Below are 27,896 nucleotides of genomic sequence, written 5' to 3' on the forward strand. Positions count from 1 at the left end.
ATCAAGAGTTTATTCCAATGCCTAAAATCTAGCAGGTGATAGATAATGCCAACCTTGTATCTTTTAGTGAGAGGACCTGTAGTTGAGTGTTTGCTTTTACTGGGTCAGATAGAGATAGAGTTTCAGAGTCTTAAGGTGGCCAGTCCCAGTCCCCCAGGGACTGTGAGTTGGTCAAGCCTTAACCTCAGCCCCATTGCCACCCTGTAGCAGCAGCTGAGGCGACACAGGAGACAGTGGAGTCCCTGATGCAGAAGTTCAAGGAGAGCTTTCGGGCTAACACACCAGTGGAGATCGGTCAGTTGCAGCCAGCTTCGCGCAGCAGCACCTCTGCAGGGAAGAGGAAGCGGAGGAACAAGTCTCGAGGTAGGAACTCCTGGCCCTGAGCCAGAAGACAGAAGTCTGTCCTGTGTTCCCAGATCCAGGGAACCGTGTCCAGTGCCTTCCCACTGCTCCCATGACTTGTAGAACTTCCCTGCCTGTTAAGCCCGATTGAAGATAATGGGTGTGTGCTCTTGGGGTTAGTACTAACCTTTCTGAGAACCATGCTGCCTCATCTGAGGATGACAATGAACACTTTAAATTTTAAAGTGTCTACAAGGGAATATAAGGAGAGCTTCTATAACCACTACCTGGAAGTAGTGACAACTCTTTTCAAGGGTGTTCCTAACCAAGAATATAAGACAAACAGAATATGCTTGTAGAAAGCATGAGAACTATTGTCTCAGAGTCAGAAACAAGGACTCCCAGGAGCACTGTCAGGGAACCACTGTTTAGAACTCGAAGAATACAGCAGCTGAAAACATTGGCATCATAGATTAGATAGATCTGATTCCTTTTTCCATTCTGATGCTGCATCCCCTGGATCATTTTATTAGAGCTGTCTGAAGTACACCTCTCTCATATTGTAGTAAAATCTTATGCAATCATCCACGTTTAGTTAGAACAGACTTGCTCATACTTGTCCTCCTCCTCTCCTTTTCCCTCCATCTTCTCACACCATTGTCATTTCTTCTGGGTACCTGTGTGACTTTGCAGATGGGAGGTTCCCACTTATCATTGTGTGATTTCTGAACCTGCACTTTTATTTCGTCGGGCCACTCTGATCTCGGGCTCATTGCTCTTCTTTGCCCTTCTCACTCCTTTCTCTACTGTAACTTCATTCCTCTGCCACCTTTTGTGTGCTCAAACTTATGAATATGACACTTAAAAACTGCATGGTGTTCAGCTCTTCACTGTTCCTACTAACTCTGTGTGCTCTGTCCTCTACATTCCCTCTTCTGGAATTTTGTGTGTCTTAAATAAATAAACTGACCCCTATAAACTATGTCTTCCCATTTACTTACTCCAGGCAGCAGGCTAAATGATTTGTCTACCACATATGTTTCTGTGTAGAACCCTTTTTTAGCAAGTAAAATAATTCACATGTTATATATGATCTTACCAAGACAGAAAAAGTACCACTAACATGTATCAGAGGATACCCTACAACAGTGGTTTTCAACCTTTCTAATGCTGTGACCCTTGAATACAATTCCGCATTTTGTGGTGATCCCTCAATCATAAAAAAGTATTTTCATTGCTACTTTATGACTACAATTTTACTACTGTTATAAATTGCAGGGTAAATAATTGTGTTTTCTGATGGTCTTAGGTTACACCTATGAAAATGTCATTCAACCTCAAAAGGGATCACAACCCATAGGTTGAGAACCAGTGATGTAGACATTGGTAAAGCCAGAGAATTTCAACCAATCACAAGTCCAAAATCTCGTAGCTTGTCTACCATGTCATACTGGTAGTGAAATCCTAAGTATCCTTCTACCCATTTGAATGAAATACTTTAATAAAGATTTCATTAGCTGTGATAGTTCCAACTCACTATGAAGTCTCCTGGATTTTCTTTGTATGTGTTTGTTCTGGTCCTGTGTGCATGATAATTTGCTTCTTCCTGACTCTCCTTAGCTAGACAGAGTTCTTAGGGTTGTCTTCCTAGTTGGATGATATTTATAGCTGTATCTAAATCAGTGTTTGAAAAACATGGCAGAGATAGTGCTTGGTGTTTGTTGAGAGGATCTTGGTCCTAATTCTGTGAACTTTAAATCAAGATGGTGGAAAAGCAGACAAGATCAGTATATTATGGAAGGTCATATATCAAAGCAAAGAGAGTTGAGTTGCAGAGTTTATTTCTGGAACTCATGTAGGAAATAGCAGTCTCCCTAAAGCAGGAAACATGGTGTCCTAATGCTAACCTAATCACCTTCCACTTGGATGGCTTTGAAAAAGTCATCACTTTCTCTGAGGCTCAGTTTTCCAGTTCCCTAGAATAGGACCCATCAAACTATATGATGGCTCTAGGAGTCTAGGAAAATAGTGAGAATGCTCAGGGTGCATGTACCCACCATGCTTAAATTCTTGTTTGTTTTCCTGGGTTGCACATTCAGGTAACATAAAATCACACTCTTCTTTATCAAGAACTCTTTCAGGTTTAGCAAGAGTGCTTTTCTGCCTCCTTACGTTTTCACACCACATAAACCCCATAATTTACTTGGCTTCAAGTAAATTGTTTCTCTCTTCTTCAGGACCACTCTGACTTCATGTTGTCATTTATCATAAACATCTTTATGTCATCCAACTCTTCAAATCTATCTATTTTGTGCTTCACATGTTTCATAAGCAAGCCTCAACTATAAGACAATTGGGCAGTGTTTCATTTTACATCAGTATTTTTTCATCACATGTATATTTTTACATCACATGGAGTTCTTTTGTTTCCTTTTTGTCTAAAATTGGTCGTTCCTTTGTAATCTGTTTTACCCTGTCAGGGCAGACAGGATTTCAGGTGGAGATTGTTAGTGAACACGCAGCAGTTCAGATAGACTGTGGATGGTTACTGTCCCTTGTTAGTTTGGAGGAGTCTCAGAATTCTAATGAATACATCTAAGTGTCGCTCCTCAATGTATGTGAAAATTATGTCCTGCTTTTCGTTCTCACAATCATGACTATTGTCATCTCTTGCTCTCTTTTTGTAACTATACTCTGCTTCTGATTCAGTTTTCCTCTATACAATAACCAGACTACTTCTTTCAAAATCCTATGCCAGTTAAAATTTGCTCATGATCCTTGAGCGGTTTCCCGTTCTTCTTGGAATACCGTCTGAGCTCTAAATTCTGAAATAAAGACCCTATATCATGATGATCTGCATCCTGCTATTTTCCCTAATATCTACTCTGGTTTTCCTTGTATTCTAGACAAACTGGTTGCTTGTCACACTTCACAAGCACAGCTAGCATATTTTTCCTTCAGAGACTGGGACCTCTCTAATGCTTCCTGTGCATGTTTTTTTTTCTTTGTTTTCCATTACCAACAGCTGCTGTCCTACCTGGTTCCTTCTCACCTTACATACCTCAGATCACTTTCTCCCATGTTAACCCATCAGTAAATTTTTTCTCCTTTTGGACTGGCTACTATCTGTTACATTAGCCTGTGTGTGGATATTCCATAAGAATACAGCCTAAGATTGTTCTTCTGTGCTTGTTTTCTGTCTTTCTCTCTCAAATAGATGCTTCATATTTATAAATCCAATACATACAACGCATTTAACACATGCTGGTTGAATATATGAACAGCTGAAATCCCTTGTAGTTTATGTCTTTGGAATTGACTGTATGTAAAAGGTCCTTGCTCAAAATGCTTCCCCCCACAGGCAGACAGACTGACACACAGTACATCAGACTAATGTCATTAAAGCATTACTAAAATAGTTCAGGAGCAGGGTGACGATGACTCTGTTGCCACCACTGCATCTGGAAGCTCGAGAAGGAGAATAGTCTCTATACCAGCTGGTCATCACACTTTTGAGATTTTCTTGACCAGGGAAGATGACTCAGTTGGTAACATACTTGCTGGCAAGCATAAAGACCTGGGTTCAGTTCCCCCACAGCCATGTAAAAAGCCAGGGATTGTGTGGCATACCTGTTGTCATGGTGCTGGGGAGGCAGAAGCAAAAGATTCCCTGGGCAATTGTTGGGCAGCTATTTTTGATGAATCAATAAATTCCAGTTCCAGACAGACTTTGTCTCCTAACATAAGGTAGAAATAATAGAGAAAGTCACTAGTTATTGCTTTCTTATATCCACATATATGTGGGTGCTCACATGCATATACCCAAGAGCACACACACATTTGTGGTGGTTAGCATTTCATAATCAAATTTCTGCACACGCCTTCTTGGAGATTTTTGTATTGCTTTTAATTCTGTTAAGACTCCGAAAGGCCTGCAGTACAAAAAGCTTTGTTGCATTCACTGTCCATGATACCATCTTGCCTGCAGACATTATTTTTCCCCTGGAACATTTATTAACATCTTGCCCAATAGAAGCAGCCTCAGAAACTCAACTTAGAAATGCTCCATTACTCTGCACAGGCCATCAGAAAGCCTAAATATGATGGTCTGACTCTACAGTCTTTCGTTGTGTCTTTCCTCCCCTTCTGCCAAAGGTGGCTGTGGGCCTCCTGGCCCAGAATGAGAACACCTGGCTTCTCTCTGCTTCATTAGGCTCCACGTCCAGTGTGTGGTGCCCAGTAGTTTCCAGCAGATGGAATGGGTAGCTGAGAACCAGTGTCATGGAATTAAGCACATGGCTAAAATCAGCTCCAATGTGTTTCTACAGCTTGGGCTTCCTCCTAAGTGGCCTGGTAAATGCTAAACTGCAGCATTGCTCCTCAGACTGGGAAGGCTATTGGGGGAGGGGGTAATTGTTGCCTTCATATTTGCAACATGGTTTTATGAGGTAGCTGTTAAGTAGCTACTCCCCAGTGTCCTACAGGCTGTGGAATGGAGTTGGCATTCAAAGAAAGCAGAGGAGAGGTCCAAATTGGAGCAAGAGCTTTTTTAGTTTCCTGCAGTTTAGAAGATGGGTTTTAAAAAAAAGATTGCAAAGTTAATTCTCTGTTGTTTGACAGGGTGGTTTTTATTAAGTAAGTAAAACTGTGCATAATCTCTGTTTTCCATCTGTAAATTTGAGTTAATACTAGGCTCACATGTAGATGGCAAATGACATCCAAGAGACAATTGGCCCATAGCTGAGCACATCAACCCTTATAAAGAATAGTCAGGGTATTCTCTGCCACTTGGATACACACCTAGAAGCTCACAATTCACTCCCTATTTCTGAACCACAGCCTCTATTTTATTTGGCATATTCTAACACATAACTTGAATTTCTGCAGCACCCTCTCTTCTAGCCTTATCACTCACAAATCTGTCTTCTATCATGATAGCTAGAATGATCTTTTAAGAACACACACACACACACACACACACACTATATATATATATATATATACACATCATCTACCTAAAGCAATTCCCTTATACTTTGTTACCTGCAAAGAGGACTGCTTTAGGTCTTTGAATGAATTCCTCTTAAGGCAGATGACCACGAGTACAAACTAAATGGTCAACCCTTATACTCAAAGGGCCTAAGTTGTAAGGTCTAAATTTTTCATTCCATCTTTTAAAAGCATTTCACTGATAAGATGGCTCAGTCCAATAAAAGCAATTACCAACAAGCTTGACAACAGTCACTCCATCATCAGAACCCACAAGCTGTCCTCTAATATCCAATGTGCACCATGGCTGCCATGACATTTGTGTATAAACACACACACACACACACACACACACACACCATTTTGTTTCATAGTTGATTTGGGTTTGTGCTCAAATCTTCAGATAATAATCTTAAGATATGTATATCTCAAAGACAACAACCATGATTTTTGGATGACACTGATATCTCTTCAAAGTGTTTTTGTAGAATCAAACCATGCAAAATGAAGCACTTAGCACAGTAGCACATAGCAAAGTACAAGATGGGCATTGGATATGTGATCTATAATTTTGTTATTTGTTACTATTTGTCTTGCTGTTCATATTACTTTATTTTAGTCATGAGCTCCACTGCTACATGGGAAGATATTTAAAATCAAGGACCAGAAAGTGAAGGAAACACAGTTTAATAGAGTTTAAAGCTACACTTGCCTCATCCAGAAGCTGATAGGAAAGACCCACAGCCAAACATTAGGCCGAGCTTGGAGAATCCAGAGGAAGAGAGAAAGGAAGGCTTCTAGAAGCAGTGTGGTCAGGACCCCATGAGAACATGGCTCATTGAATCAACTCATAGGGGCTCACAGAGACAGAACTGACAATCAGGGAGTCTGTATGGGTCTGATACAGGTCCTTTACATATATGTTGTAATTGTGTAACTTGGTGTACTTATGGGAGTCTGAACAGTAGGAGCAGTTGGGACCCTTTTATTCCTACGAGGTTGCCTTGTCTAGCCTTGCTATGAGGATAAATGCCTTGACTATTGTAACTAGTTATGTCATGTAACAACAACAACAGCAACAAGAAAAACAATAACAACAATAATAAAGTTATCCCTGACCTTCCACTTGGTTTCTTTAGAAGAAAGTCTGCTGGCCCACTCTTCCTTGACCCAATGTTAGATTAGTACTAATCTCAATGTTCTAGAAAGACCAGCCCCTCTTCACATTCAAATTGTAATTTAGGAGTTTTCTCTGTAAAACACATCCTCATCTCATGCCCCTCCCAAGGGATCCAGTGTTGTCTATAGTCCTCACAGTCTTGGGAATTTTCTTCATCATTGCCTTTATATTCATTGTCCATTCTAAAGGCAGGTGGACATAACTGTCACCTTCTTCAACTTTTATGGTCCTGTGAAGGAAAGCACAGTCTTATGCTCTCACTAGCATATTTGTGTAGCAAAGAACTTGCCTATGATTTCATTTTACTGCATGTAAAGGTGGATGACTAGAAAGAGAGCTGGATAGACAGATTAATAGGTGAAGAAATGAGTGGGTTATTGAGAAAACTAACGGAATGCAAAGATTACAAAGGATCTATTGAGAGTTTAATATATGCTAGGCATAATGCCATCATATATTATCTCATATAAAAAGATACCAAAACTCCATGTGTGTTATCCTTGCTTAACAAAGTAAGAAATCCAAGTTGACAATCTTTAAGTGATTTGTCAGATTACCCAACCAATAGACTGTAGGGTTGTGAATTCATAGCACACATTTAAATTACAAAATGACTCTAGTTCTGCTCTTAGCTACCCTGGCTATGATCTTTGAGCTGTGAAATTATGTCAACTTTCTCTAGTAACTACAAGAAAGTATATGCAGTTTTCCTTGCATTGGCAAGTTTTATTCAGTGTTACCAGATCTGCTGAAAGAGTGTTAGGAGCTACAGTGTTCTATAAGGAAAGACATATTCTTTTTCAAGAGAGCATCAAGTCAGGGACTCCACCCAACTTCAGAATTTTTATGACTCTAAAGAGGTCAGAAGTTATAATATCTGTCATGTTTTTATATTTTAAGGTATTTACTCAACCTTTTCAGGATGCAATACATACATAAAATGTGTCACTAATATCTCTGTCCACCAACAGTAATCACTTACTAAAGGAAGCCCAGAATCAGACATGCACTGCCATAGTGAATACATGGTGGTATTGGAGGTCTGTGTGAAATATTTGCCAACACAGATTAATTAAGGAAGACTTCAAAGAGAGAGAGAGATCCTCAGAAGTTGTCTTGATATTAAACAGGGAGTAGGTTGGGAAGCAATTTCTGGAAGGAAAAGGGAAAAGGAATCTGAAAATCACATAGGAATAGAGATATGCATGGCATTCTGTGAATACCTGGAAGGAACTCTGAGCCAAACAGATGCTGGAGGCATAAGGTGCCTTCTCTTCCACCAGGATCATGTCCCAAAGTTCACTCCCATGGTTCCCAACCTCATGGTACAGAGAGCATGCAAATTCTGTTTCCTTCTATTTTCCTTGAATATAACCTGCAGTGTGGTCTTTTATCTTGGTGAACTGTCCCTAGGATGCAGACTTATGTTAAGACACATATATATTTTCCCTTTTTATTACTAAGTGGCTATAAATTATTCACTTAGTTGGAATAAAATAGCCAGAAACATTAATGACTTTAAATTAGTTGTCTTAATGGGTTGTAGCTCTGCTTATAAATATTGAACAAGCAGACCCATGGTCTATCTTGGTTGGTAGTCATCATAATTTGAATGATCTTTTAGACACTGTAGTTATCTTCCCTTCCTGCACAGAATTCACCTGTGCAGTTCTAGGGAGACCATAAAGATACTGTGAAAGCTTGGAAAAAGTATTTTTTTTTCTTTTTCTTTTTTAAATTCAGTATTATATTTACATTTCAGATTTTATCCCCTTACCCCACTTACCCCGACCACCCAGAAACCTCCTATCCCCTCCCCCCTCATGCTTCTATGAGGCTGTGCCCCCACATACCCCCCCATCTGCACTTTCCCCTCCCCACCCTCATGTTCCCCCACACACTGTGTTCGTCCTTCATGGGACCAAGAATCTCCTCTGCCATCTATGCATGAAAAGGCCATCCTCCCCTACATGTACAGCTGGAGTCATGGGTCCCTCCATATGTGCTCCCAAGCTGGTGGTTTAGATGCTGGAGAGCTCTAGTTCGTTGGTATTGTTGCTCTCCTCATGGGGTCATAAACCCTTTCTGCTCCTTCAGTCCCCTCTCTAACTTCTCCATTGGGAAACCCTTGATCATATCAGTGGTTATCTGTGAGCATCATCCTCTGAATGTGTTCATTTCTGGCAGACCTCTAAGGAGACAGCTATATCATGTTCTTGTCAGCATGCACTTCCAGCCATCCACATCAGTGTCTAGCTTAGGTGACTGTGCATGGGATGGATACCCAGGTGGAATGGTCTCCAGATGGCCCCTCCTTCAGTTTCTGTCCCACGTTTTGTTTCCATATTTGCTCCCTTGAGTATTTTTGTTACTCCTTCTAAGTAGGACTGAGGCATCCCCACTTGGTCTTCCTTCTTCATGAGCTTCATATGATCTGCTGGTTGAGTCTTCGCTATTTCAAGCTTTTGGGCTAACATCCACTTATCAGTGAGTAAATACCATGTGTGTTCTTTTGTGATTGGGTTAACTCACTCAGGATGATAATTTCTAGTCCCATCCATTTACCTAAGAATTTCTCGAATTCATTATTTTTAATAGCTGAGTAATATTCCATTGTGTAAATGTACCACAGTTTTTGTATCCATTCCTCTGTTGAGGGACGTCCAGGTTCTTTCCAGCTTCTGGCTATTATAAATAAGGCTGCTATGAACATAGTGTAGCATATGTCCTTGTTATACATTGGAGCATCTTCTGGGTATATGGGTATAGCTGGATACTCAGGTAATGCTATGTCCAGTTTTTTGAGGAACTGCCAGACTGATTTCCAGAGTGGTTGTACCAGCTTGCAATTCCACCAACACTACTCCATTGTTTCCACCAACACTACTCCTCTTTCTCTGCATCCTCGCCAGCATCTACTATCACCAGAGTTTTTGATCTTAGCCATTATGACTGGTTTGAGGTGGTATTTCAGGGTTGTTTTGATTTGCATTTCCCTGATGACTAAGGATGTTGAGCATTTCTTATGGTGCTTCTCGGTCATTCGAGTTTCCTCTGTTGAGAGTTCTTTTTTAGCCAGGCAGTGGTGGCACATGCCTTTAATCCTAGCACTTGGGAGGCAGAGGCAGGCGGATTTCTGAGTTCGAGGCCAGTCGGTCTACAGAGTGAGTTCCAGGACAGCCAGAGATACACAGAGAAACCCTGTCTTGAACAACAAAAAAAAAAAAAAAAAAAAAAAAAAAAAAGAAGGAAAGAAAGAAAGAAAGAAAGAAATGAAAAACACAAGAGAGTTCTTTGTTTAGCTCTGTACCCCATTTTTAATAGGGTTATTTGGTTGTCTGGAGTATAATTTCTTGAGTTCTTTGTATATCTTGGAAATTAGCCCTCTATTGGATGTAGGACTGGTAAAGATCTTTTCCAATCTGTTGATGGCCATTTTGTCTTATTGATAATATCCTTTGCCTTACAGAAGCTTTGCAATTTTATGAGGTCCCATTTGTCAATTCTTGATCTTAGAGCATAAGCCATTGGTGTTCTGTTCAGGAACTTTTCCCCTGTGCCTAGGTATTCGAGTGTCTTCCCCACCTTCTCTTCTATTAGTGTCAGTGTATCTGCTTGTAAGTGAAGATCTTTTATCAACTTGCATTTGAGCTTTGTACAAGGAGCTATGAATGGATTTGCATCCTTCTACATGTTGACCTCCAGTTGAATCAGCACCATTTGCTGAAAATGCTGTCCTTTTTCCACTGGATGGTTTTAGCTCCTTTGTCAAAGATCAAGTGATCATAGGTTAAAATTTCACTATTTGCAGATAGTATGATAGTATACTTGAGTGATCCTAAACGTTTCACCGGAGAACTCCTAAACCTGATAAACAAATTCAGCAAAGTGGCTGGGTACAAAATCAACTCAAATAAATCAGTAGCCTTTCTCTATTCAAAGGATAAACAGGCTGAGAAAGAAATTAGGGAAATGACACCCTTCACAATAGTTACAAACAATATAAAATACCTTGGTGTGAATCTAAACAAGCAAGTAAAAGATCTGTATGACAAGAACTTCAAGTTTCTGAAGAAAGAAATAGAAGAAGATTTCAGATGGAAAGATCTTCCATGATCCTGGATCGGCAGGATTAATTTAATAAAAATGGCCATGTTGCCAAAAGCAATCTATAGATTCAATGCAATCCCCATCAAAATTCCAAATCAATTCTTCATAGAGATAGAAAGAGCAATTTGCAAATTCATTTGGAACAACAAAAACTCAGGATAGCGAGAACATTCTCAACAATAAAAGGAAAAAGTATTTATGATAATGATCTGAAACAAAGGTGAGTTTGTCCATGCATCATCAAGATGAAGTTAGAGTTAAAATTCTAGATAATACCAGTTTGTTAGAATGACAAGATAGGTCTTGGTTACCTGGAGTCCATACTGAAATCTTTCTTTCCTTACCTTTGTGCCATTTCCTCACTGTTTTCCACCCTTCCTCCACTGCCACCATTCCAAGCTTGCTTTTGTATTGAATTAGGAAACAACAAAACAAAAGGCCCCAAAGCCCATCTTTTTTCTTTTTTCATGAAGTCTTTTCAACTTACTGTTTTCCAAATGAAAGTCATAGACTCTTCCTCCAACTTTTTATAATGTCTTTCCCAATTTTTATGAGCTATTTGTCATTTTATTAGAGTAATTTATGGCCACTTCATATCTTCTTCTGCCTTAATGAGTCTGCTCAAGTGCAGCAACTGTTTCCAGACAGTGCTTGAGTTCCCACAGACTAGCTACATTCCTAACAAACAGCAGATGCTCAATTAATGTGTGGTAAATTATCAGATTATTAATCAGTATGACTATATGGTTTGTGATAAGAGCCCCTCCCTCCATGCTCTAATGTTCCCATTTCTGAAAATCTATGATTCTGGAGTTTCTCCATCCCTAAAGATGTGGATTTGTTTTCCAGCTTCATCACTAACTTGCATAACTTTGAAAATGACTTGTGCACCAAGTAGCCATTACCTAATGTGCTAATCACACAGTCATTTGATCACTTATATGAAGGCTGGGAGGATTAGAGTTAATGCATATAGAGTACTCAGGGGGCCACACTGAACATAGTACCTAATAAATCTGTGCTGTTGTTAATTTAGAAAGCAAAGGTGATGGGTTAGATAACTTCCACCAATGGCTTTCAATTCAAATTGCCTTTGATTGTAAATGTGATTGGAAAGCACTGCTATTGACCAAACTTCAGGGTTGAAATAAACCTCTCATTTGATGCTAACCCTGCCTTGTTTGCAGTGGGTATATAGCAGAGTTGCTGACTCTCCACAGGATTCTATCTCTGGAGTTGGCAAATGTCATGCATGCAGCTGTGAATTAGTTGCACCCTGGAATCAGCGCCTCAGAACATTAAATAGGTGGGGGGTGTAAAGCATTTTAGTAATAAATCCTTCCCACCCGGTCTCTGGGCATTTCTCAGTTGGCCACAGATGTCATCCTGAGTGTGTAGCCAGCACCTCGACCATTCTGGTTATGCTCAGTTGTGTCTAAATCAGGTGTAAGAGAATTAAACAGCAGTCAAAGCACACAGCCACCTCCATAAATCTTTGCTGGTATGTCTCTCAAAGAAGTTTGCTTTCCTGAAAGTGTATGTCACCTCCAGGCAATTTCGCTTGTCCATCTGAAATGTGACAGGGAGCTCTCAGTCAATTCCACACAGTCTGCCTATTGAAGGGCAATTACAAGAGGGGTTAGCAGGAGGCTGAAGACCAGACCTTGGGGAAAGCTAAAGACAGGACTCTAGGGCATGTCCTTCATCAGAACTAGATGATATTATGTCACTTAGTTTTTTCATATAATAGAACACCCTGAAACTCAATGTCCTTAATTTAGAACAATTTATTTAGTACTTACTCCAAGTAAAGCAAGGGCTTGTCTAAGCTGGATGGTCCAGGTCTGAGCAGGGCAGGACCAACTGACCTTACTTCACCTTACTAACTGGTCACTGAGCTTGTCAGGCTTGTTCACATACTATAAGGCTCCATGAATGCATCTCAAAGTTTTCTTATCCAATGTGCTTTGGGGTATAGAGATTACAAGAGGAGATTCTTATCATCGTCAGAAATGAACAGAGTTAGGAATGGGATTCAAGTCCCTGAACCTTCCCTTTAAATTGCCTCTTTTCATGGCTTTTGAACATGTAGAAACATGTAGGCCACCTGACCCACATTCGTGCTGTCTGTTGCAGAATGTTGATAAAGCACATAGTTAGATGTTAGCAGCTATTGCTTGTTTTGAATTCAGCAGTAATCAAATGGGTAAATTGGTGAGACTATTACAGAGAGTAATTTTGCATTCTCCTAGGTTTGAAGTAGACACAGTTAAACATATTGAGGCAATGTCATGGAATGCCTAAGACATTAGCCATTTTCAAGCTGTGCTCCAAATAGCAAGGCATGAGGAGTTGTTGCTGAGTGTTTGGGGTTGTTCTATCAATGTAAAGCTATACTATACTTCTATATTAGGCATCACTATTTTTGAAAAAACTCTTAATTCTAAATTTACACGAATATATATTATATATGTAATATTTATATATCATTGTAATGGCTTGACTATGAACTTTCTTCCCTGGACTCAAGGATTTGAACATTTAGCTTCCCACTGGTGGCTCTGTTTGTGAAGCTGTGGGAATTTAAGGAAGTGAGACTAAGCTGGGTACAGTGGATGTCTGAGGATTGGAAGGTGAATCAAGCCATGGAGTTTATAGTCCAGCATTGAAACTAACTTCATCCTCTCTTGCTATTTCATTATTCACACAGATGTGACAAGCACACTCATGTCACTGCTGTCATGCATGCCTCGCTATCATAAACACTGCCCTCATCCCATGAGGCAAAATAAATATTTCTCCTTTTAAATTGTTTCTGATGTATTTGGTTACCCTGGGAAGTAACTAATACACAAATCTGCTTCTAAAAGTTGGATAGCTGTTATTGCTATAAGAAACTGATTGTGTGCTTCACTATTCTTTGGAATATGAGAGAAATACTAAGACATCAGTGCTGCATTCTAAAGAAGCCCTACCATTCAATATGTTTAGTGCAATAATTTCTATTGTAATATGGAAGAGTAGTGTACTGTCATAAATATAAACAGTAAAGACCACACTTATGAAGTTCCTTATGTTTCAAAGGGGGAAAATGATTCTAATAAGAACTGAGTTATAAGCCTTCCATGTTAAAGTCTGACAAAAAAGGCTGTGTTCTGCTAATAGGACAAAATTTTCCATTCCTGTGCAGAATAAAAAGTAGAAAAAAATTATACCAACTTTTCAAATGCTTATTAGAATAGAAACTGTCTTTTCTAATTTTACATGCATATGTGTACTATCATATAATAGTTACAAATATATGAAACCTAAAGAAAGCAACACAAATTCACCTCAAAATGAAGAAAATGGCTTGTAAACGCTAATGGATGGGTTTAGAAGTTGATATCATGGTGACCCCAGATGATAGTGTAGAGGAAATAGAAAAAAATAACAAAGGAAAATAAAAGATGGGAAGATAAGAATAACCCCTACACCCTAGGAAACACAATATGTACACTGTAACTGCTAAAATTCAGAGACAGATTGTGTTAAGCAAAATCCAGCTATCTTCTCTTTTCCAAAGATCCACCTAAAGCATAAAGATACAAAGTCTGACAGTGAACTCTTAGCTAGGGTTACTATTGCTGTGATAAAACTCCATGAACAAAGTAACTTGAGGAGGACAGGCTTCACTTGGCTTACACTTCCACATCATTGTTCATCCTCAAAGGAAGTCAGGAGTGGAACTCAAGCAGGGTAGGTATGGAATCAGGAGCTGATACAGAGGCCACGAAGCAATGCTACTTACAAGCTTGCTTTTTGTGTGTTGCTCAATCTGCTTTGTTACAGAGTCTGAATCTACTGTCCCAGAGGCGGCACTCTCACAATGCACCGAACCCTCCAATATCAATCATTAATTAAGAAAATGCCTCACTGCTCAGTTTTACAAAGGAATTTTCTCAGTTGAGGTTCTCTTCCCAAACAACTCTAGTTTTTGTCAAGTTGATAAAAAGCTAGTCAGCAAAGTAGAAAAAAAAAAAAACAGAGTGCATACCATACTTTACTAATCAAAAAAGACATTCAGAGAAATGTACATGTATGACAGGATGTACATTTCAATAACTAGATACAAGAAAAGTAATAATATTTTAGGGATAAAGAAAATTATCAATTTATCACATAAGCAGCTGTTTATCAATGTGAAAGAAAGTTTATACTTTTATACAAGGTTATAAGTTTATACCTACATGCGAAAACAGTAGCTTTAAATGTGTAAAATGGAGAGATATTTTAACAGTTAATATATAGTCAAAGTTGTAGAATATTATATAGTAATCAATTCATTGAATCAAATACACAAAAATAATAATGATAAGGATGAAAATATCATTGAAAAGAAGAGCAAATGTACTTAGATAAAATTCTGCCCTGAAAAAAAAATGTGATGTTAACAAATTTTTAAAATTGATGTGAAATTTTCTTTATGGTCTTGGTATCTCTCAGATGATCTTGGTTTTCTGGCTTTATCCCAATTTTCTTTAACTTTTTTTCTTTTTGAATAATGATTTTTATGATCAAATCTTTTACATTCTATCTTTTAAAGATGTTGATTCCAATTCAGAGGTGAAGTTAGGGGAAGTAATCTGTATTTGCTGCTTTTATTTTATTTTTATTTATGTATTGTTTTGTAAGGATGTTGACATGAACAAGTCTTCATTGGAAAAATCACTCTGAAGACAAGTGGGAGCTATCAGTTTGTCATGATGATACTATTCAGTCTCCTATGGAGAACATGTGGCAGTATATCTGAATTATCAGTTTTGTGAGATATAGAATCATCTAGGAGATTGGTATCTAAGCATGCCTCAGGGAGCTTGTGTTCATTAGATTAGTTAAGGCGGGAATCTGCTCACTGTGGGAGATAGCACTCTCTAAGACTGGTTTCTGGATTCTATGAAACTTTTGTTTCATATACTTTTGTTGCTCTTGACTTTAGTTGTGGATGCAGTGTAACTAGCGAGTTTTATTACCTGTAACCTTTCATGACCCACCAGAATAGACTATTCTTAAACTCTGATCTAAAAAAAACATGAATTTTCCTTAAGTTTTTTTTTTTTTTTCATGAGGTTATCTTATTACAGTGACTGGACCATTAGCTAACAAACCCCAATTTCCTGTTCATAATTTAGTTGTGAATACTTGCAAAGAACATCTGAAACATCTCTTCTATACATGCCAGTCGTCATAATTTGCCAAAAGAATTGTCTAAGAAGGTTTGGTGTACACCACAGCCATACTGTCCTGAATGCAGTGATTCAATACAAATTGTGACCAATTTAAATTTGATCTCAAAGGCTAAGGAGCAATGCCCTGCCTGTTTAATACTTGGAGGGCCTAAGAGTCTGTGCGACCCCCCCTTATGAAATGTTACAGCCTTAGTAGAATCCTTCATAGATAGTAAGATAGAGACAACTCCAGTAACTCATTTTTCTTTTTAATTCATGTTGGTTTTCAAGAGGGTTGAAACAGCTCTAGAGTCCTGACAACTGTGGTATCCTGAGTAGAGCTAGAATAGTCTGTTAAATGAAGTAAGCCAGACACAGTGTGGCAAACAGTGTGACCCCACAGAGGCTGTGAGTAGAATGACTGTAAAGACTAAAGGAAGAGTGGGTAGAAGAAAAGATTAGGAAAGTTGACTAGTTGGAACCAAATTCCATTTAGCCCTGAACAAGAAGCTTTCTTGTGATTTTGCCTTGTGGGTTGATTATACATGATAATCATGTAACATGTATTTCAAAAAGTCACGAAAGGGAATTTAAATATCTTTTAATCATATATATATATGTATATATATATATATATATATATATGTATATATTTGTATTATATTATATATATTGTATTTGTATTTGTATTATATATCATATATATATATATAATGAAATATATATGTTAAGACATATTGAATGGTAAAATGTATAGATATCAAAACATTACATACTGTTCCACTAGTATATATAATTTTGTGTTTTGTGTATCCACTAAGAAAAAAGGAAATAATTCCTTATGATCCTGAAAGTGTAGACTAGTATTTTAACAAGTGTATCAAATATAATTTGATAGAAATTGCAACATCCCAGAGTTGCATCTATAGAGAAGGTCGTTATAGACTTTGACTTCACTTGTGTGATGGTTTAGCTCCTCTGTTCTAGACAAAGCCATAGAAGTCAGGCTGAGCTTTTGTGTCTCCATAGGAGGAAACTCTCAACCTGCTGAAGATTCTGGTTCCAATGATACAGCTACTCTTTTCTAAGCTAATGTCTGGTGGGACTTTCAACATTAGACTCATAAGCATTCTACTCTTATGGGGATCAGGATACAGAGTAAACAACAGCTAAGAAGTCAATAACACAAGTCTTCAAATACAGTGTTTACACTTTATTATTAGCACATACAATATATGACCTCAGCATTGGCCATGTCAATTACCAGTCAAATCTGCAATGAAATTAGTTGGGTGTCCTTCCTGTTCCTTTTTGTGTGGGTGAAAGCTGTCACTCTCACCCATTTCTCCAGCAAAGAAGAAGTTGTGGAAAGAGCCACTTTTGAGGCCACCACTGGGGATAGTTTTGTTTGATGTTTTAACCTTTGAAGGCATGCAGCTGAGGAAAACAACAACTACAGGTTGATATTGTGCATCTTATTATTCTGAGTGCTTTCAGATATTATTGTGGCTGATCAGAGACATGAAATAAGTTTTCTAGGCTTACTCAGTAAGTCATTAATAGGACCTGGAAGTGAACGTTAATCATCTATGGCCTGTGCTGTTGCTCTTCCTCCTACACATTTCCTCTGTCTGCATTCGGTGCTCCCTTCGGGATTTGTGTTTGCATCATCTCTGTGGTGCATCTGCACATACATAGGTCTCAGAGCTTGGGGTTAAATTCACCAAAATTTAATACAGCCACCAAAATAAAAACATATACCCATTTCTGAATGCCCTAATTACTCTGTTTAGGATTTTTATTCATTTTCTTGCCTAATTATTATTAATAATGTGCAAATTAGATTTTAGGATTTTGCCATAGACTTTTGTGCAATTTAACTTGGAAAAAATAGCTTTTAATATCATTCCATGACAGAAAATGTTGCTCTGATATACAGGACCTAATTGTCCCCACCACATGTTAAAAATCCAAGTGCAGCTAAACATTAAGGTTAAATGATGATATTACAACTTCTTCAGTTTGCATTTTACATCCAATTGAAAACACAAACCTCTTGCCTCATTAATCCTTTGCAATGCAATTTTTACCCCCCTAAATGAAATGGTCCTTTTGGGACACATTCATATCCTTTTAACAGCCGCCTGACAGTTCTGCTGATGGAGTTTGTATCCAACTTTGTTACTGGATAGTGACAACTTGCCCTGACGGATATGTGTACATAATTATTCTCTCGCAGTTAGATTTAATTAATGCTTACCCTCATCATGATCTTGCAGCTAGCAGGCTTTCTCTGCAGGAGCATTTAATGGCAAAAGGATTTCCTTTTGAGACCACAGAGACTCCAAAAGGCTTTGAACAACTTTTTTTTTTTTTAATGTGGGGAAAAAAAAAAAGAAAAACCTCGTCCAACCATGATTAATTTGTTCTCTCTTTATGTTAATGCTGCCATATGAGCTAATTATGGCTCCACATAGGGTGGATGCTTTTAAACCTGATTTCATACCACAGATACTGTTAATAAGAACAGTTCCAATAAACTCATAAAGAAAATTGGTATTTTGTTTTATCCCGGGGTCTACAAATGAACCACACTGGCTTCATGTTGCATTTGTTTTTTAACCATAATATGCACATGGACATTTTTCTATCTTTCTTCCCATATACTGTTCAGAGTCTGGTAATGAATTGCTACTTCAAAGTGAGACATTTAGGAGAAAAGATAGAGGGAACAACGGAAGTAAGAATGTGAGACTTGACCAGAGATGATTAGGCAGTTCATAAGAAAAACGACAATGGTGTATGTATAAAACTCTATTAGATGTGAATACTTAAAAAATAATCTGCCCCAATCCATTCCCGTAAAATATTAATGTCTCATTTGCTTTCTATTACAGTAATGGCAGTGTGTTTTATTTGCAGAGAACTTAACAGTTTATAACAGAATTACATAGCTATTGTCTGTAGTGATCCTTGCAATAGCCCAGTGAGGCAAGCAGAGAAACAGCAGACTAACATGGCTGAGTTGCTTGACACAGTTGCATGACTAGAAAATAAAGTAGTCCAGGATTAAAGATATAATGTCTCAAGACAAATCCATATTGTCTTCATTACATTATATAGAGGGGAGATTGAGGACTTAAATTTGCAGTCCTTTTTGGCTTTCTTATATCTTGGTAAAGCATCAGTGTAATATCACCATGATATCTGAGATGGATATCATGTGTTGCTACTTGTTTTAATGACTGCATGCAACACTAATGATCAGTATTGCTGTGAATCATTATGGAGGATTTCATATAGCAAGATTCCAGAGGCCTCTAGGAAAATGTGGACACTTCGGGATGGAAGGAAACATGTCTGCTACAAGACAATGCTAAATAGCCTTGACCTTGAAGCCCAAGAAGCCTAAAATGAATTAATTAAATCAGGACTGTATAATAGGAAGTGGGTATGTATAAACCATCCCATAATACACATGAAAAACCAAGCATAAAAAAGTGAAACCATTGCTTTTCAGAGGTTAGTGGCAGATCTTACAGACTCCACGCTTACCTCTGTCCTCTTTATCACAGTTAACTATGGCCATAAGCTGGGGATGACCTCAGAAATTGCCTTTTGTGTAAATGCAAAATTGATCAGAAGGGCAAGAACAGCTAATTCAGTGTCATGTACTGAGCACAGGCAGAATTGGATTCAGACCTCTGTGTTTTCAATTTTCATAAACTTAGTACGATGTCACAAATGTTGATTAGATGTATGTTGTTATAGTCATTTAGTGATATGCGTGGAATATGGGTTTTTTGTTTACACTGTGCATAATAAGGATGTGAAACTGATTACTAGTGAATTTCAAGTACACATTTAAGCAGGTAAATTTTGAAGTAAATGTTATAATATCAATGTAGAGCATAAAAATCATGTTGTATTCTTATTCACCAAGGGCCTACACTGTGTCAGGCACCATGTTGCTTTATTCTATATCTTATTTGATTTAGCTCTCACACTAGTCACATAAGATAGGTATTTGTGCTGGTTTGAATGAGAACAGCTCCATAGGCTCATATATTTGGCTATGTGGTATTTAGTTGGCGGAACCATTTGAGAGAGATTAGGACATAGTTCCTTGTAGGAGGAGGTATGTTACTGTAGGTAGGCTTTGTAGTTTCTAAAAGACAAGCCATTCCCGCTTAGCTCATTCTCTCAGCTTCATGCTTATGGATTAAGTTATTAGTTTCAGCTACTGACTGAGCTACTCCCTGCCTTCCTGTTGCCTTGCTCCCCACAATGAAGGTCATGGACTATAACCTTCTACAACAATGAGCCCCAAATTAAATGTTTTCTTTTATGCCTTTTATTGGTCATGGTGTTCGTTTTTTTAGCAATAAAAAAGTAACTAATACAATGTTATTACCTTTACTATATCCATTTTGCAAGTAAAAACAATACAGCTCATAGCCAAAGTCACTTGTCAAAAACCAGATAGCTACTCAGTGGCTGTGGTAATTAGGGTTAATTTTCAACTTAATAGAATCTAGAATAACATACCTGTGAGGGATTATTTTATTGGTTGAAATTAGCGTGACTCCTATTGACTATACAGAAAACTACGTTCTGAGCAGGCAATCCTGGACAATGCAAAAATAGGCACAGTGAGCTGAACACATAGAAACATTCACTTAGATCTATTCTGTGGTGGTTTGAATATGTATGGCCCCCATAGACTGAGATGATTGAATGCTTGGCCTATCTGGAGTTGTACTATTCGGAAGTGTGGCATTGTTAGAGAATGCATCTCACTGTGTGGGGGCAGGAAACAGAATTAGAAGTCTCCTATGCTAAAGTTACACTGAGTGTGGCACACACTCTTTTGCTGCCTGTGGACCAAGATGTAGAACTCTCAGCTCCTTCTCCAGCATCATGTTTGTCCTGATACTGCTACATTTCCCTCCATAATGACAATGGATTAAACCTCTGAAACTGAAAATCAACCTCAAATTAAACATTTTCCCTATGAGAGTTGCTCTGGTCATAGTGTCTTTTTCACAGGAATAAAACAGTAACTCAGACATATTGCCTTTGATGTCTCCACCATGATGGAATATACCTTAAATTATACTATAGAACAAACCCTTACTCTTTTAAGTTTCTTTCGTCAAAGGATTTTATCATAGCAACAGGAAAAGAAGCAAAGACAGCGAGAAAGCTTGGATTGAAACCCAGGTTAGTTGAACTGTAAAGCTAAGCTCTTAACTGCAGCATATACAGCCTTTTACAGTAAAGCTAATGCTAGAACAGTGGGTGGTGATGCCTTGTGCCTATAAGGCCATTTTTGAGTTCCTGTTGCCATGGTCACAGTATCAGCTTCTCCTGAGCACCTGGAAGAAAAATGAGCTTCAGACTACTACTCTAGGGTGAAGCCTGGCTGGCTCTGCATTACGAGCTTTTTAGGTGATTGTGATCATGAAGTGGGAGAGACATTGTATTCCAGAAATATCCCTGTCTTTATGTCCCTTTTTATTGGAATTTTAGGCCTTTGGAGAATCTGCAGGTCAACAGTTTTTTTCCTCTTTTGGATCTTGTTGCTCTTCATCTGGTGTCTGGGTTTTGGAATGTGTCGTTCTCTCGTGTGAATGAGCAAAGCCAGTAGGAAAGAGGTTTAGGGTGGTCAGTTTTATGAATAGGCTCCAGGGATCTTGGACAGGATTTGTGTTTTACATTGAGTTGTAATATAGGGACAATTTCCAGGGAATTTTCTGCCTTCTCCCCTGTAAATCTACCACCAGTGTAAAACACAGCCAGAAATACTTTATTAAGTTCTTTTATTTTCTCATATTTTAATCAGTCCTTTAATTATTTCAAAGAGTGACTTTTGATTATACCTCAGTCCCCTCACATAAAGGACTTGGTTAAGGGGACATTCTCCCTCCATTATTCTGTCAAGAATCTAACAAGACAATCGCACCATTATTTACATGGATCCTACTCTCCTCGCCTCACCAACCTTTCAAAGTCTTTTTCCTAATACAGTGGTTTCCATTTCCGGTATTCATCTTTGTATCCACAGGCAATGCTCTAACATAGGATATATGCAGTCTTTTCCAGCTATGCTACCAGATGGTCATAGGAACGCACAGAGTAAAAGACATAAGTACAGCATGGTTGATAGCCCTGGACCTGGGCTTTGTGGACAATTCATTTGTGGCTCTCTCCTTGTTTGCACTTAATCCTGAATATGCTATTTACATTTTATGATGAGACTCAAAATCAGATCCCAACTTGAAAATTTTGGACCTCACCGTGCTCTCGGTGATATGCTATATCATGGCTATAGTCTCTTAACTTTCTTCTCCTTACCAATCTAAATGAAGAAAGCCTGGAGAAGGATTTTCATTGCATGTCTCCCAATGGTCCCTGCAATAAACTCTACACAGTATCTGTGAACACCAATAATACACTACAGGCTCCGATGTGTCACATAGTGCTTGTGGCAGTTATTTATATCACAACCCTAGTATTGGAGATGCATTTCGTACCCTGTGAGCCATTCAGACCTGGCAGTATTCCAAGCCATGTAGAAAGGGGGCCATGGAAGTCATCCCAAATGTGTACTTTGCTACCTTCAGCAAAGTTTATACTTGCCATCATGACTATTTCCTGAAATACAAGGAAGAACAGAAGCAACTGCTTCTTGATATTAGATCTGTGCTGTGCCAGAGATTATTGAATTCTTCATTCTTCCCTGGTCAGGTGAATCTCTGTTTCTTCATAGGATTGATCTCTCACCTTTTAACATGTATGTTTACCAACACCACAGTTTCCCTTTTTGTTCATCTGGCATATGTGCAAGTATCAATGTTATTCTGCGATATGTCCACCATGTCCTTCTAGGCTACTATGACAGAGTATATATACAGTTAGCATAAACATGGTGCAAGAATAAAAATGTCTTATGATTCCTACCTCATGTGAGTTAAAATTACTTCTGTTCTTCTTGGAAGGAGTGAAATAAACATGTTTTACAGATCATTATACACAAATAGTATATGCCAAGGCTGTGTTAATTGCCTGAAGCACAGGCAACATATCTAGCAACTGGGTTTGTTGAAGTTAGTGTTACTTTATTGTGCAAACTTGAAAGTATGTTTAAGAGTTTGTTAAGATAACTGCTCCAGAAGGTGTGAGATAAATCCTATGTAGAGCTGTGTTCACATCACTAATGACTGTACATTTCAGTAGCCTTTAACAGAGGCCACTGAAATCAGATGCCACTGCATCTCCTACAGAACAAAGCAAAAGCCTGTCATACTTTTTTTATGGAAAAGACTTATGAATCAAATATGACTCTGATGGATCTCTTTATTAATACGTTTAAACATCTTTAAGATGGTCACACATCATTTCTTTACCTTCAGGATGAAACACAATCCTTGGTCACTTCTTCTGGATAGTGGTGGGAATGTCTCCACTTGGTCTGTCTACATGACACTTTTATCACAGAATCTAGAGGAAGAGTGAAAAGCTTGTCATTGTCAGTGTACATTTGGGAACTAGAAAAGTGACCACTCCTATGACCAGTGCCTATATCAAAACTCCATGCTGTTTCATGTAGTATATTATCCTATTCTCTCTCTCTCTCTCCCTCTCTCTCTCTCTCTCTCTCTCTCTCTCTCTCTCTCTCTCTCTCTCTCTCTCTCTCTCCCTCTCCCTCTCTCTCTCTCCTTGATTCCTTTTTCATGGCTACCCAGACTGTCTCAAAGTCATTGGTTTAGGCCTGACAATTATTTCAAGTCCAGAAAATGGGCATGTGAGTAACTTCTGCTAGTACTTGCCAACATGATCTGCTTGCTCATTTTACAAGAAAACCTGTAACGTGTGGGAGGGCAGAGTTTTCACTTATCTTCAAGAGACAGGCTATGAGCTTTGTATCTCTCCCATGCTTCTGAACAACAGCCAAAATATTTTGTATTTTTTCAGTGTTTCATAATTACATAATATAAATATACACTTTTTTATTCATGACTCTGAAAATATGTATCATTTCCTTTAATATAACATAAGAGCCATTCAGCATAAGGGAATCATTTTATATGTTCTAATACCATTATCATTCACTGTTCATTCTCTCTCTCTCCCTCACCCTCTTTTTCTGTGTCTTCACAAGAAGGCTTCTAAAGTCTTACCTCGAAACCTTCAGACCTTCCTGTAAAATATAGGGTGATCTGCAGTGCTACTGCAGCACCCCTAATTTTTCTCAATTATGGACCTATAGTGTAACTGGTAATTTGTAGATTAGTAACTCTGCTTTTTGTTAATACATTTTAAAATAAATTTTATTTTGAAAAAGGTCAGTCTGGTAATCTGTCCCAAACCAGTCATTAAAACAGGCTGAGTTCAAATTATGTACTCAAGCATGGAATCTGTCTACCACTCACAAGGGCTGTCTCTATTTTGAATGATGGAGGGAGTAAGTCTGCAGCCAGATGATGAGGTAGCGCAGTAAGGGGTGTGTTCCAGGGTAGAGAGATCTCTAGAGAACACTTCCTGGACCTCCTTTACTGCCCTTAACAGTGTCCTTCCTCCCTGGTCATCCTTGCTACTTACATTCCTTAAACCAGAAATCAATTCCAGGGAACTGAAAGCAGTTTAGGAAATAACATACCTTGTCTAATAAAATCAATTTCATTTCTTTCATTTCCCTAGTGAATTTCATCACTTAACCAAATAGTTGAGTTCTTAAAAAGTGTATGTTTGTGCAAGAGATTTAATGAACTCCATGTGGGTCTTGTATTGGAAGGGAAGTGGCTTTAAAACTTCTTTTCAACTGCTCACCTTTAACTTTTCTTATCTCACTCTTTTCAGAGATGTACCTTTCATCCATTCAATAATACATATTGAACAGGGTGCCTGTGTACTTGTGTATGTACATGTGTGTGTATATTTGTCACTGAAGCAACTAAGAGTATGGTAATGCAAACAAGAGATACTGATATTCCTAAGACTTGAATATAAAGAAAGCCAGTGAAGGGCAAAAGAAGGGCAATGTCATCTGAGACAGCGATAAATACTACCAGAAAACATAATGTAGAAAAAAGAGGCTGAATGATGAAACAGGACTCACATAGGACTCACATTCACGAAAGGCTTCTCTATGGAGGTAGCTTTAACACAAAGACCTGAATATAGTGAATTCAAAGCATTTTAGGCAGGGAAAGGCCCTTTTATGATACTGATGTTGAGACAAAGTTAATGAATTTGAAAGGTCAAGTTTTGAGGTGTGGAGCTCTGTACTGAGAAATGACAGGCAGGAGAAACAGCATGTGGCTCCATGACAAAAACCGTTGTATGTCCTGAAGCCCCATTCTAGATAATGAGCGGTCACTGAAGGCTCATAAGCTGGGGTGATAAGTGGCCCGATTTTCATTCATAATAATTTATATGGAAGTGATACTGGAGACATAGAACCCTGGAGAATAACAAATCGTGATCAACATAGTTAAACAGAGAACATGAGGAATCATAGCTATGGAGATGCCAAGCCTATTGGGTTTAAGTAAAAATGATGAGGTTTGGAGGTTGAGATTGGCTCTTCTCTAGGAGAGAGACAAAGAGAGGTTCACCATGACTACCATATTTATCATGTTCTCTTCCAAGTTAAAGCTATACCTGGTGAGGTACTTCCTGGACTGGAGCAGATAAGCTAAAGATTCTGATCAGGACTCATGTCCAAGAATGCTAACAATCCAGTCTAAGTCTCTCCACTACACTGAGTAATGGCTTACAATCTGTATGGTAAATAGAAAATTGCTATTTTTTTTCAATATGAAAAGAAAAATTAGGAAAGTTTAAAATGTTACATGGTGTCCTAAAAGCCATATGGTAACATGGATAAAGCTGTAGTGCAGATACAAGTCCTGAGTCTGAACTATCGATAATTGTCATGCCCACTGGATTGTGAACCCCTTTGAGTGCTAACCACTTTATTGTGTGCCTAACCCTTGTGACATACAGAGCAAAAATGGAAGTTATATATTCTATTAACATTACAGAGATTTACAAAACTGTGCACTAATGTTTTCTCTGAAAGAAAGTATGTACACTAAATGTGTATCCGGTGTCTTCAGCGGCTAGAAGCAGGCATCAGATGTACTGAAGCCAGAATTGCTAACTGTCATGCAGATACTGAAAATCAAACCTAGGTCCTCTGGAAAAGCAGCTGTTACTCTTAAATGCTGAATCATCTTTCCAGAGCCTATACAGATGATTTTAAAAACAGGTTCTACCTGCATCCTTTTCTATCATCCCAAGATACTCTCTGTCTCTCTGTCTCTTTCTCTCTGTCTCTCTCTGTCTCTCTCTGTCTCTGTCTCTGTCTCTCTCTCTCTCTCTCTCTCTCTCTCTCTCTCTCTCTCTCTCTCTCTTTGGGTTGGGGAGGGGTGACTTTGGCATCCATGGCATATGAAATTTACCCCAGTATTGATTACTAGGTCTAAAGGAAGGTAAACTGTGATATCTGCCCTGATATATGCTGCATTCTCATGGAACAGAAATGAAAACAGACAGCTGTAGGTTGGTAGCTTTGGGCAAGGCAAAGGCAGGCATGTAAACTATTTCTCATTGGGATCAACAGGCTAATAACTTAGCTCAGAGTTCTTTGTATTGGAAATTTTGTAAGTACTTACTTGGTACCTCAATGTGGTTGAGTCCAAGAACAGGTAGAACTGTAGGAATCTGAAGCTGTAAAAAGCAAGCTGTGTGCCAGCTCACACAAATTGTTGACCTCTGCTGGTGCTGTGAAGTTTTTGCTTCCATGAAGTCTTTTGAGAGTCTATGGGGAGTCATAGTCTATGAAACAAGCCAGATTTTTGTTGTGCACCCCTCCTAGGAAGAATTAGATGAGGCTGCATGGCCCCTTCTGACCTTGCTATGGAACACACATACTTCTACTTCTGCCATTCATTTTCATTCAAAGCAGTAAAGAGCTCACATGGATAGATGCACGAAACATAGACCCCTGCAATTCAATAGAACATGTGAAAAAAATAGAAAGACTGAATTTAAGATGATCACAGAATTCACAAAGCAAGATTCATTCACATATTCTCATCCCAAATCCAGTATTTTTCCCTAGCCTGTGTCGGAGATATATATATGAATGATAGATTTTCAGTACAGAAAACAATTTGAAGCTAATCTGATGTGTAGAAAAAAAATTCCCTAGTTGCTGGGAAAAGGGATTATTTTGCTAAAATCACAATGTGTGATAAATCATGAATTGTCTCTCCTCCAATTTCATGCTTGAAATGCAGAGAAGTGAGGACTTTGGTCCTCTGAGATTACCTCTCTGCCCTTAGATGAGGACACAGAGAGGAAGGTGATTTGGGAACAAGTTGTTTTAAATTACATATTGCTCATATGTTTGACCATAATTCAGTGTGTTTCTCTGTCTAATACATGGCAGATATATAATGATTCTTCTCCCCGCAGAAATTTTGTGGAATAGCTGTGGCTCAGTGGTAGATGCTTTCCTTGCAGATTCGAGAACCTGGGGTACATCCCCACCACCATGAAAAAAATTTTTTAAAAATTTGTGAAGTTCTTCAAAGAAAAGACAGAAAAATTAAAAACAAAACTATTCACATTTAAATTTTAGTTTCATTCTTTCCCTACAATTCACTAGTAATTTTCTATATTCAATCCAGGAATCAAATTTACTAGGTATGTGTTATTTAAACTGCACTGTTTTAGACTTTGCAATTCTGCAAGTTTTGGCAAGTGTATCCAGCAGAAAACATTTCATATCCTCCCGTAAGAACACCCTTGACTTCTGTGAACTTCTATTCCACAACCTTCATTCCCCTACAGTAGGCAACCCCAGGTCCACTTTCTGTCACCATGGAGTAGATGTGTGTCTCGTCTACTGTAGGACATAAGTGACAGAGAAAAGTAAACTCTCCTTTGTGCCTGGCATCTTAGCTTCAGCGCACTGATTCTTGACATTCGTCTGCAAGCCTGTATATAGCTGTAGTGCATTTTCAATGCTAAATGGTGTTGTTATTTAGAAAAAA

At 38.4% G+C, this 27,896-nt stretch overlaps 1 protein-coding gene across 4 annotated transcripts in view; it reads left to right on the top strand.

The window, feature by feature from the left end:
- The window catches only part of Astn2 (astrotactin 2), a 917,671-nt gene that overhangs the window by 257,392 nt on the left and 632,383 nt on the right, over nucleotides 1-27,896 (top strand). For 2 of the 4 annotated variants that reach the window (XM_034502232.2, XM_034502233.2), the window contains exon 4: nucleotides 208-363. The exons of 1 other annotated variant lie outside the window; for it this stretch is intronic. In XM_034502232.2, coding sequence (XP_034358123.1) covers nucleotides 208-363 — 156 coding nt within the window. The remainder of the gene's footprint in view (nucleotides 1-207; nucleotides 364-27,896) is intronic. One more of the 4 variants, XM_076934798.1, reaches the window with a different exon arrangement.

The sequence above is a fragment of the Arvicanthis niloticus genome, chromosome 5 (assembly GCF_011762505.2).
Source record: "Arvicanthis niloticus isolate mArvNil1 chromosome 5, mArvNil1.pat.X, whole genome shotgun sequence".
Lineage (NCBI taxonomy): Eukaryota > Metazoa > Chordata > Mammalia > Rodentia > Muridae > Arvicanthis > Arvicanthis niloticus.